This window comes from Anoplopoma fimbria, chromosome 12 (genome assembly GCF_027596085.1).
Source record: "Anoplopoma fimbria isolate UVic2021 breed Golden Eagle Sablefish chromosome 12, Afim_UVic_2022, whole genome shotgun sequence".
Classification (NCBI taxonomy): domain Eukaryota; kingdom Metazoa; phylum Chordata; class Actinopteri; order Perciformes; family Anoplopomatidae; genus Anoplopoma; species Anoplopoma fimbria.
In genome coordinates, this window is record NC_072460.1 from 18,838,578 (window position 1) to 18,851,330 (window position 12,753).

The following is a 12,753-nucleotide window of genomic DNA, read 5'->3' on the forward strand; positions in this document are numbered from 1 at the left end:
GTTGGACATGAATCAACAACTCGCAATTATAATTACTCAACCTTGAATAAAAGTTGTCGTTACCTATAAATGCGTGCTAAGAAAGCTTTATGTTAAAAGGTACTTCCGGGTGTGTCACCGAGTAAAGGCCCCGGTACACCTAAAATGGCCGACTCATAAATGGAACTGCACCATTTCAAAAGGAGAAAAACAACGACTATGCATGGATGTTAAGCAGTTTGCAATTTAGAGTGTACGTGTAATCAAAGACTAATTAGCTCTACTATGAAATAATCAAACTAAAATACATGTATTCTTAAGAGCTTATATGGGTGTGAATCTTGATGAACTACATGCAACATGTTCTCAATATTTCATTTAAATGTTATGGGTTAGAGGTCTTTTCTTTTATATGAAGGCAAAACATTTTGCAGGTGAAATTCTACAACTGATAGTGTTATTGTTGTTGTTATTCATATTACTACTAGTTAATACTGATTTTAATTAATCAGTTGTTATAACTATTGTTTTACTTTATTATTGATTTCTAAAGTGTTTGTCTGTCTTTTGCAGTGCCTTAAGACCTTATGTCTGCATATGTGTTTTATATTTAAAAACATATTAAACAAAATTGTACATTGTACATTAACTTACCTCTATGTTTAGACTTATGCTGGTTATGAAAAAACATATGTATAATTAGTATCTGTAAATTAATAAACTTCAATGGGTGGGAGAAGTATTCAGATATTTCTCTATAATAAAGTAGCGTATACTCCATTACACATAAAAGTCCCACCTCCAACACTTTAATTTAGCTCCAAATGAACAACGAAATGTAGCAAACGGAAAAGTAATTATGCAGAGTGGTCCCTGTCATATTTAATTATAAATGATAAATATCATATTATAAAGTAAGTACTGCTTTATTTACTGTTGGAATTCAGGTCCTGGACTTTCAATCATAGATATATACTTGAAAATTAACTATAGCTGTTAGATTTATGTAGTGAGGTAAAAAAAAGAATGTCCATTGTCTCCGTAGAAGTATAAGTAGCATAAAATCAAAGTACCAATTACTTTAAAGTACAGTATTTCAGTAAATTCCACTACTGTACAGGTTGAAAATATAAAATGTATAAGATATATTTTGAGTGGCCAGCGTATGGCTATGTTAATATGTGCAAGTAGTACTGAGAAAAGGATACAAATATAAATAGGATTTTTAATGTACTCTTTCTCAAAATTACCCAAAGATGTGAGTAGAACATAATGGTACAAAATGTATTTGAGACCATAATTATTTAATTATTTAAAACTTAATTGTTTTATAAGAGGACATACAGTAAAATGTATTCTATACTCCTAGACAAATGAGGAGATGTGTCCTTTAGTGTCAAAGGGAAAAAAACACGTACAAAGACTGTACAATATAACCAATTTTTATTATAAAATAAAAACTGGTAGCACCTTGCCTTTTAGAGTTTTGGTCAGATTGGGTAGACAAAATGAGTGTTTGATTTATTCTGATACACAAAGACAAATTGTGACTGTCTAAACAAATACTTTTGGTCATCACAACTGGTACAATTTCATTGTCATATTTTACTGGTTAACATGCAGGCAATAATTGCATCAGACATTAAACATCATGGAAAAACCATATTACCCAGGAAACACACCCCACAAAATATCTGTTGTACTGAAAAAAAAATTGAAAAAGAAAATGTGTTCTTGCATGATTGAATCTTGGATTAACATCTATCTGTTAATTTGATTTAACTGCTTAATCTTTGAATTATCTTTGAATTTGACAGCAAAATGTGTGATTTTTAGGCACAGATAAAACAGTTAAACACAAGGCCAGCCTCAAAGTAGGCAAAGGGATGACAAAACAATGTTAAGCATTTAGATGTACTGGACAATACAGATTTTTGGCCAATAAATATAGAAAAAAACACTCACACATGCTAAAAAATTTGATATTTCAAGTGTTGCACTGCAAGTACCACAGCCGCATGGCATTACACTTGCTCCTGACAGTGTTTTCTCACGCTCAGCATGACACATCAGAGTGTGTAGGCCTACAAATCTCTTCTCAGGCAGAACACCATTCTCCGTCCGGATTTCAAAGGCACAGTTTTTACTTTCAGCACTGTCAATATAAAACAAGTGCAAGTTGTTTGTCATATAGTAATAAAAGAAAAACATAGTAACAAACGAGTTATTATTACACCTCGAATGAAAACTGGCATTTATGGTCGTCCTATGTGCCAACATATTCCAGTGTGTCTGCTTTCAACGGACCATCAAAGACAAGATTTCACCCTGTTTACTTAATTTATAACAAATAATGATCCGACCACTAATGATGTTTATTTGCATGGTTTGTAGAAATGATGTTTATAGTACAAATAAGTGAAAACACTTTTGTTTTGCTGCTCCCTTACAGGTAAATAAGGCTACAGTAATGTTTACATCTATTGGATGCAATTATTGACTGGCTACTTCGGAGGTACTGTCCATGTACTTACAGAACTGGGTTGCATAGAAGAACCATGTTCACCGTTTAAAAATAGATTTCCTTATAAAACAACCTATAAAAAGAAATCAATAAATGTATAAAATCTGGTGGAAATTTTAAAAAAAGAGCTGATGTTTTTTTGTTGTTGTTGTTCCATAAAAGGCACAAGAATGAAAAAATAAGGAGTCCAAAAGTCAAGTCAGGGCAGGCAGGCTTCTGCTTTGGCAAAAGAACCACTTTAATAGTTACTGGAGTGATTGTGATGGGATTGCTTTGGTTGTTGATTCCCGCTCTTTCAAATAGTGGTTGTCATTAATGTCAGCACTGAGGTTTAGAGGAAAGGCCTCAGATTGTAATCTATAGTTTCAGCTGAGCCAAACACATTGTGTTTTTCAGGTTTAGGATTTCCTTAACCCCCACGCAAATACCATTTTCTAAACAGAGGATTTTGTGCAGAGGCAATGAGGACAGCGTCTGAAAACTCTTACATCTATAGTCGATAGAAGGTTCTATTGGAGCTGAAGAAGTTTCAAGCTGGAGCTTTTAAGAGGAGCTGAAGAGCGGGTCCACTGAGAGTTTAATATCCACGAAGCTGGTCCAGCTGGGTGTAAACATTATCAGCTTGACTAAGTTCCTCAAACACAGGCAGAAGGTTGAGCAGCTCAGCGTCATCCACGTCATCAAACCATGACACCACGGGAACCTGTAGAAAACAAACAGTCACTCACAAACTGTTGGCTTTTAAATTAAATAATCACATATGAACTGCGCCTGGCAGTTGTGAATAAAAGTTTCACAAATGCCAAAGTTCTGAAACAAAAACCCAAGCGAATGTAACCAGAGGCGTACAATTTTAATCTGTCCTTAATGTGTCTTCCATGTGGAGTGTATGGTTCTATAAATCAGGATTAGAACTGAAATACTAGCAAATATTTTGATAATCAAAAAAATAAAGTAGTAAAGTGGTAATTTTTTTAGCGGAAAAGCCAAAATTTTGCTGGTATTATAGTGGGTATTTCTCACTATTTGTTACTATACACCATTTTCTATATTACCAACAAAATGATAAATTATATTGGTGACAGGGGGTGCTTGCGAAGAGCTCAAAGGATATTAAAAAAGACAATACCTACCCCAGCCATAGCCTGTTAAATGAACCTCATAGCCTGTATAACCTTGTAATGCGCAGATTTATTGATTATGAAAATAATCATTAGTTGCAGCCCTAATCGGGGTAAAATTTGGAATACATTTGGAACCATGGATATTTCTCAAAACATCGAGGACTAAATCTGCCAACGTGTTTCATTTCGCTTGATTATCATTTTGTAAGAGTTAATCTCGCATTGCCAGACTTGCTTCTCATCAAGTTTGTGGTCTGGAGAAAATATTTCCAAAATATTTAGGAAAATAAAATCTTGCCATCAATACAAACAAGTTAACTTTTGCACAGTTTTTTGGTCCCACAGTGCTAAAAAAAACGTTGTGCTTTTGTGCTTGAAGTCTTCCAGGTCTTTGTGAGCTTGATGAGACAGAGGTCTAAGAGCTGGAGCCACATCTTTTGAGTGATGGTTATAAATATTATTAATAACGATTGTCAAAGCTATTTTCAGAGAGGTACATCATATCTGACAGAAGCAGACAAAAACTCACAGCATTATTAGGGTGGAAGATGTAGGAGGCAGGAGAGTTATCCAGGATGAGGGTTTTGTGGAGATCTCTGCCCAGGCGGCTCAAATCTTTGACATAGCAGCCCTGGTGGAATACACAAGATTCCCGGAATAACCGGGTCCGGAACACACCACACTGATCCAACAGGTCCGTCACTGGGTCTGCATACTGATGGAGGTCATGGGAGGTGGGGAGCAGGTGAGGGAAAAGCAGGTTGGACTAATGAAGCACTGTGAACTAATGGTGAATATTTTATTTCAACAGCAAATAGCTAAAACATCACTGGAAAAGATCTGGATCAGGTTGCACTAACTACACAGCTACACTGATTTCTACTTTTGTGTTGTAAAGTAATATTTGCGTAAAAAAGAAATACTAAGTAGTCAAACTTGTGGTTTACTAAACAGAGTTTGAATAATTAAACGTAAATAAGTCACTGTAGCATCACAAGCTGTAACAATCTGCCAAAGATAACAGTTTTAGGGGTATTTTCTATTTTAAATGTACATATGCAGGGTAAATATGTTTCTCAGAGTAAGTAGTATTTGTGCATTTATAGAATGAGTGAAAATGTATGATTGTGCTTACTTTGGCGGGGCTATTTAGTCATTTAGTCTGGCTTTATTAGCGCAGCATTCGGTAATCTCTTATATTTTTCATGAAAAGTCCTTTAAAGTCTTCCCAGTTTACATCACTATTAAAAGCATAATATTAAGTGCCAGGTCAGATATGTCGACTATAATATTACCTCTTTATCTTCAATCTAAACAATTCATATTTTTGCAAACTAACATTAGCTTTGTCACTTGGTTCAGTTAGCTTAGCAGCATTAAATATTAAATATTTAGTAACAAATATTATGTGTGCGTAGGGAAACCCATTTTAATGTATTTAAGCCTAAATCTCCACGTGCATTATAATAAGGCTAATTAAGAACTTAAACAGAGTTGATGCAAGCGGCTCCAGTAAACACAGAAACAAACTATAGCTTTAAACATGAGCAGGGTGTCTACTAAAGTGACTAACAGCATGATAAGCAGCTGCTATCACAGTAAATGGAAGACTGCAAGGCAAAAAGCAGAAAAAACTCTGATAAATCTGACATGACATCAAACATCTTAACAAAAAATACTTGGTGCAGAATAAATAAATATCTATTTTAGGATCTGTTTCAGTATCTGATGTACTGTACCTTTGCGAGACTGGCTGTAAACAGCACACATTCAAACAACTCTCCCATTCTCTGCAGGAACTCATCCACGTACGGCCTCTTCAGTACATACACCTGTAATACAAACAGACCATTAGTAAAAAAAAAAGTCCCACCAACAGGACTATTTCAAATTAATTTACATGTCTTCGGTCACATTTGCACCATCCACTTCGGTCTTCCGTCCGTCGGCTGCTAGCGGCCAGTTCCTGAAACAAGTAATCAAGAATAGGCCGTGCCAGAGTTAACCAGCCTATCCTGGATTACTTGAACCAGGCAGAGGCCCACAGTGGAGGCCTACATGCAGATGGAGTCCCAGGAATCATATTTCTTAGTTAATTATATTTCCACATGTCCACAGAAGCTCTGCGCCCAAGTTTAACATATGGTCCAACACAGTGTGCTAGTTGAGCACTTTACAACATCTTCACAGAGGCAGTTATATGTACTGCATCACATATTATTACATTTTAAATGAACTGGGCTGAAACGACTCATTTACTTGCTGATCTATCCACTTCCACTTTCTCTTCTCTGTTCAACATCTGGCCAGTAGATGGCTCCGTACGCCCGTCAGAACAAAAACCTGGCTGATCAGTTACAAGACCCATCCCTTTTTTCAGCTCAGCAACCGCTGCAAGCACATCAACATACATACACAAACACAAACCCCTCCTCCTCCACAGCAAACCCACTCACACACAGCATTTTACCTGGTGTGTGGTCCCCTCTATCTCCACAGGCACGATGAAGTCTGCATTACTAATGGGCTGGAGGGGGAGAACACAGAGGGGGTTGGTTGGAAAGCTCATTCACATGTGCCGTGCGATGTACATTCACATGGCATTACATAACAACTGAATACTGAACACTGAGAACCATACTCCACACTGCTGCTGTAAATCACAGCGCAGAGCCTACACAAACAGAATGTAATTCACTTGATGTTCCTCTAGAGCATGTGATGGTTTTAAGAAATAATCACCATCATATTTCTGGTGAATCAGAAGGAGCTTTCACTCAAATTACACAAAAATACTAAACATATGAAAATGAATCCTTGACAATAAGTTTATTTGGTGGCCAAGTGAGTGATTTCTTTGCTTTGGTACCTTGAATGAGCTGTGCACCAGGGTCTCATCCAAGTCTATGACCACGCATATCTTCCCTTGGTCCTGGGCCTCCAACTCAGGCAGGAGGCTAGGTTCAGGTTGCTGAGAAGACACAGAAATACTTTTTTTAGTGGTACTGTCAAACATGCACCTACATTATTTGACCCGTGCTATGTTTACACCTAAGGAGCATTAGTAGCCCTGATAGTACACTGATTAATATGAAAAATCAAACCTTGGCCGTTTAATTTCCCCTCTGGGAAATTAGACTCAGTTTAAGAGCTGCATGTATGTGTGGATGAAGGCGAGAGCCTCATAATTTCAGGATATTATCTTCTATGTTGCAATTATTTAGGATTAGAATATTTATGTATTTCATTATATTTCCCAAAAGCATTTCCAAAGACATTCACCTGCAGGGAGAACACATTGGCTTGATATAATCTCATTTTTAGATATTCAGTTTTCCCCCCTTGTTAACATATATATTACGTTACCTTACATATTACATAATGTAAACATATAATCTGTTAAGGATGGACGTTTAGACTGAGAATAAATAACATACATGAGCAACAGCAATATTATTTCACCAACTAATCAATGCAATGCAACATAACCCCATCAGTGCCATCGTTTAATTCGGTTTCAGTTTGGATCCAGACAATAACCAGGCCTCACAGAGGCTGCTTCCTGTTTGCTCCCAATGCTGGAGGACACTCCTCAATGTGAACAAACATGGCATCTCATTAAAATGCCCCTTACATGGTACTGAAGCTCTAATCAGGCTGACAGCATTCACCAGCGTGGCCAGCCGAGTGCAGCAGGCGCTCAAGGCTTTATTTTTTCTCCACCTCAGCAATTACGGTCACACAATACACCATTCTCTGCACGCCGTCTGCCTAAAGGATTGATAGTCGCTCTGTCGTTCTTATCTTCCTTGGAGGATCAAGTGTGAACATCAAAGTGATTCCATATCCGCAGACAGTTGCGGTTAGCTTTCAAGATGTTCGAAACAGGTGCAGTAGTGGTTTTAGTGCTCACTGCAGTTGTAAAAAAAATAATGCTTGGAGACAATAATAAGCACATTTTTACAACAGCCTGTTTGGTTTATTCCTACAGATGGCCAAACTATTCAAACACCTTCCTTTTATATGGAAAGAAGTGTGTGTGTGTGTGTGTGTGTGTGTGTGTGTGTGTGTGTGTGTGTGTGTGTGTGTGTGTGTGTGTGTGTGTGTGTGTGGGGTTGTGTGTGACAAGGAAGTGAAATCTTACATAAACAAAAAAAACCAAGGCATGACTGAACTGAGGACTTCAAATTGTTTTCGGTGATGTGAAACATTGCTGGAAATGAAGAACAGTGTTACCTTGACAACCATCCCATTTTCTTGTGACTCCAGCAAGGCCTGATGGGGAGGTGGTGGTGTTGGTGGTGGTGGTTTGGGGCCATCCTGAGCTTGGAGGCAACAGAAGAGTGCTTTGAAGATGTTACAGCTCCGAGGCTGTTTCAGGGCAGACCGGCTCACCTGGCCTGTTAAGCGCAGAGAAAGAGAGACTTTCATGAGGAAACCAAGTGAAACTGCATGTTGTCAACATGGGAATGTTATAGGGCCTTTAAACACACATCAAATACACAAAATTTGATCTTCTTTTTTTTCCCCCACACACAAAACAAATCTAGTTACACAAAAAAAGATTAAAATTATTATTTAAAGCAATAACTTAAATTCATCATAATGAGATATTTAGCTACTTGTAACATGTAGAAAGCGCTTCCCCCATTCCTAAAGGCACCATCCATCTGTCTACAGGGATGGCAAAGCCTGCACTGTTTTTAATGCGCCTGCCTCTGCTGCTGCTGCTGCTGCTGCTGCTGCTGGAAATGGCTGGTACATGTTATATAATCACAGAGGGCGGGAAAACCCACACTTTTCAGCACTACCTTCAACAGAAAACACAGACAGAAAACATTCCAACCATTTTAAACTCCAAGACCTTCCAGGGCTGCCTGGAGCTAACCAGAGCAGGCAGACAGACAGACAGACAGACAGACAGACAGACAGACAGACAGTCAGCCATTCAGTCGGACAAGCAGTCACACCTCAATGCTCTGTGCAGGTCTTTGATCAGTCACCATAGCCAGGAGTGTCCCAGACTCCACACAAGACTTGTAGTGAAAGAAAGGGAGAAAAACATTCCTGCAAGTTCCCTCTAGTTTTTTTTTCATGTGAGGACTTGCAAACATAATTTAAACCCATCAATCATCAATAATGTGGCATCATACTAAACACTACTATAAAGAGGAACTGATGAAAAAAAGAGTCAAATATGCAGAGAGAAAGATATTTACTCTTTTTATTTCTAATAATCTCCATGCTGACCCTCAGAGCTCGGACTACATAATGCCGAAACACAAATGACCATGTTACACAACACCATCTTTAAGCGACACAGGAGCCTGATCTGCTAATTCCTCACATGTCCTTCATTAGTCCTGCACACTATTTTCAGAAAAACATCAAGATATCCCTTCAGTATAATCCAAATGATTAATGTGAATCCTGATCCCTGATAGAAAATCAGTTCAAGCCAGCCTATTGATTTCCACACAGGAAGGCGGTATTGGCCATGTATGACATAACACATACATTATATCTCCCCCTGCATGTGAAATGGTGGGCACATAACAGCAGATTAATCCAGCAGAGACCTATTTTAGCACTTCAACACACCCAATCCAACAAAACACGCAAGGGAAAAACAGATTGACACATTATTTAGTGTGTAATGTAATCATGCAATATGCAGGCAGGTAAGGGAGCCAGAATCAATGAGCCGAGCTTCTTTCGAGCCCGAGGAAAGCGTGCAAACAAGGAGATCTTTGAAACGGCTCTACAATGGGCGTGAGCAGAGGGGTGTGTTTGTGCATTCCGCTGTCAACACCGAGGCACCTGGTATTTCTTCACAGCCCCCTCAGTTAATCAACAGCCCGCCTCTAACTATGGATTGTGATTTAATACAGGAACTGCATTGTTTGTGCGTCAGGTTGAATACAAGCAAACTTGGGAACAGTGCAGCAGTCTTTAATGCTACCATGCACTGATGTGTGATGTGTGACCCCCCCCCCCCCCAACCACCACCACTACTAAAATATGAACAGAGCACCACATCATAGTTTATAAATGAACCACACAGCTTGGTTTGCACTGTACTATAGTGCTGCCTGTGGTGACAGGAGAGCTGTACCTGGTAGTAGTAGGATATGGGATGGTGCCAAACAAGCTGGAACCTGATCGACATAAATACACAGCAGCTTGTTTTTTGGAGAGCTGGCCATGATCACCAGCAGCAGCAGCAGCAGCAGTGAGAAGAACTCAGCCATAATCACAACACCACATGTTAAGAAGCAACCGAGATACACACACACACACACACACACAAAAGGAGATAAAAACAGGATCAACAATAAGCTCAGGATGGCATACCCAGTGCGTAATGGAGACTATGAACTTTTAGTTGACCCTTTTTTTAATAGTATAGGGACAATTTAACAGTCTACATCATAATCTCGCTTCTCATTGATGTTTTCATCTTTGCATTTTTTTTATTCTAACAGTTTTATGATCTTTATAATCTGCAGGTGAAAAACAAAAAAAAACGTGTTTGTGAAATAAAGTATTAGTAAAGAAGGATATTAGGATTCTTTCTGACTCTGTGGCTCTGTATCTTATAGGGATTAGGTCTTAATATTTTAAGATTTGTTTGGCTAAATGTAAAAAAAAATAAAAAACAAAAAACAAAGGGGGGCAATGCGCCTCTTTGACTGCGCGCCACCAGAGTCCGCAGCGCGCAGACTGTCAAATGGGCGCATTACAGGCTCCTCCACACACACAGCATTACCCAGAGGAACAGTCCATTAACAAACAAGACCCCACCAAACGAAGCAGATACAATAACACTTTCAAAACGCACACAGACAGGGGCCATCTCACCTGTTTTCGGTGACACTTGGACGTCTTCTTTCTGCACTTGGGTGATAACAGAACTTTCCATCTGACAATCACGGAGCCCTCAAAATCCTCAAATCCTGTCCCCGAGCACCGATGGGCATCCCTCATTGGGTTTTATTGGAAAGTCGACTCAATTATTCACCGAGGTAACTTGTCATCCGCCTCAGTAACAATCCCCAATGAGAGAAGGGTTTATCTGGTTCCTGGGTTTCTTTATTCCCTCGCTTCTTCTTCTTCTTCTTCTTCTTCTTCTTCTCTCGGAGGTCCGTCGCCCGGGGAGGGGGCAAGGCACTTGGATATGTGTTTTTGCAGGCTATTTGAGACTCTGTCAGCTCCGTCGTCTCGGGTTCACCACTACTATTAAGGGTAGTATCGCCGAGCAGCCCCCCTCTACCCGTCGCTGCAAAGCCTTCACTCTTGCACCAACAACATGGAGAATCCAGGCGAGAGAAGGAAAACAACCGAGGAAATGGGGCAAGGGAGGGCGGTTTCAAGCCCCCCCTTACTACAAATAAACAACATCGCCCGAAATGCTTTAAACAGCGACGAAAAACGCAAAAAAAATCGACCTCTACTGTCGGTTTGGATGCAATAAAAGCTATTCCCGTGTGCGCTTAAATGTAAAATATGAGTTTTGTTGTTATCCGGGGCTTTGTTTTTCTACGGATGGGACTCTGCGGGCGCCTTGAAACCGTGCTGCCTCCTGATTGGTCGCATGGGATGAAGGGGGCGTGGCCAAGGCATTCCTCCCCGTTCTGCAGGCGCTGCACCGCCGAACACATTCCAGCGCTGATTTTACAAATGAGATCACATTATTTGTAGATTATTCTTTTAAAATATGTTTATTTATATGCTATTGCATTCATATATAACGAGTTCATGTTATATACAAGGAGTGTAATATGTCATTTTTCTCTCTCAACTTGTTTTTTTTTTCTTTGTTTGTTTATGTTTCATATACAAATAAAGGCTATTTATTTAGTGATCTAGTTTGCATTTTATGACTGTTGTTCAACTTTAATCATTGCACCAGAGGAGTTTGAGATGTTGTTAATTATGAGAAAAAACAATGCAATTATCTTCAAAAAAAAAGTACTGTATAGGCTATTTGTTGACTTTGATACACAACCAAAACTAGTAGGCTATTATTGTCCTGGAGCTAATTGTAGGCTTTGCATTTCACGCTACACAGGGGTAACCTTTTAGGTTACAAACATAAAATCGTCGTTTTAATGTGTAAAATTGCGATATCACAACCTCCGATTAGCAAGGAAACCGACATTAGCGGTGAAGCTTATTTAATAACCTATCAAAGGATATATTCAGTCAACAATAAGCATACATGTAACAGCAGATGTTTCAAGTTTCAATTAATCCGATGACCCCCTCTTTGTGCACTAAATATGTCTCCACCAGAGTTTTGGTTGTAGATATCTTCATGCAAAACAACATGCCAACTGTCCTCAGTAGTACTTTATGTGTGTGGGGGTAACAGAGGGCAGAGTGAAACCAATGACCCTGGCTCTTTTTTATTTTCTCTTTCCATTTGCTTCCCTTTACTGACACAATAAGAAAATGAAACTGTAACTTGTTTTTGCCTGAAAACTGCAGGGGGACTTTTCAACCACTTCATTATGGTAATCACCAAACATTTGTGCAACAACAGGCTCTAATGCAGTTACTTTACCACAGGACTGCATCGTGTAAACATTTTTATTGTTTTAGATAATTAAGGTTTTACTCGGCTGCAGACAAACCCTGTGTATTTTATAATCATTTTTGATTGAAGAGAACTAAAACACACTGTTTTACCTTGTTAGCATAAATAGAAGTGGATTGACAATATATATTAGGCAATATGGTCAACCATAGGTCCACCATATAGCTACCGTGTGTAGTTTCTGCAGTGTCCTCTTATCGTCTCAAACCTCTTGAGTAAATCACATTGATCCCCTCACTGTCATGCATGTTGAGCACCTGTGATTTGGAGTTTAGCAACAGCAGATATTTGCTATATCTATTCACACAAAACACACATGTGATGTAGAGAACACAAACTGCATACATCCTTAAAACAGTTTAGCTGAAGAAATCAGGGAGAAACAATCAAATAAATTGGTTAATAAAAGAATAACTACACAGTTGAACTAAACGCTCTATCCATTCCAAACACATGTGGGCCCCTCACACCACAAACTCAGCCAGTGCCCACAGTGGCCACAATGCAAGACATAAACAAGAATGGCT

At 38.9% G+C, this 12,753-nt stretch overlaps 1 protein-coding gene across 1 annotated transcript; it reads right to left on the reverse strand.

The window, feature by feature from the left end:
- Positions 1 to 1,258: 1,258 nt before the first annotated feature.
- Positions 1,259 to 11,216, reverse strand: ctdsp2 (CTD (carboxy-terminal domain, RNA polymerase II, polypeptide A) small phosphatase 2). The gene is made up of 7 exons (XM_054609301.1): positions 10,489 to 11,216; positions 7,864 to 8,027; positions 6,497 to 6,598; positions 6,098 to 6,154; positions 5,367 to 5,459; positions 4,157 to 4,342; positions 1,259 to 3,206 (listed from the first exon to the last, which is right to left on the reverse strand). The coding sequence occupies exons 1-7, from the start codon at positions 10,547 to 10,549 to the stop codon at positions 3,081 to 3,083; spliced, it is 789 nt and encodes a 262-aa protein (XP_054465276.1). The 5' UTR covers positions 10,550 to 11,216; the 3' UTR covers positions 1,259 to 3,080.
- Positions 11,217 to 12,753: the final 1,537 nt, after the last annotated feature.

Coding starts and splice junctions, on each gene's coding strand:
- ctdsp2 (XM_054609301.1), bottom strand. CDS start 10,549: ATGGAAAGTTCTGTTATCACCCAAGTGCAGAAAGAAGACGTCCAAGTG. Junction 6,599..7,863: donor AAAATGGGATGGTTGTCAAG/GTAACACTGTTC, acceptor GTGTCTTCTCAG/CAACCTGAACCTAGCCTCCT. Junction 3,207..4,156: donor TCTTCCACCCTAATAATGCT/GTGAGTTTTTGT, acceptor TGTTTTCTACAG/GTTCCCGTGGTGTCATGGTT.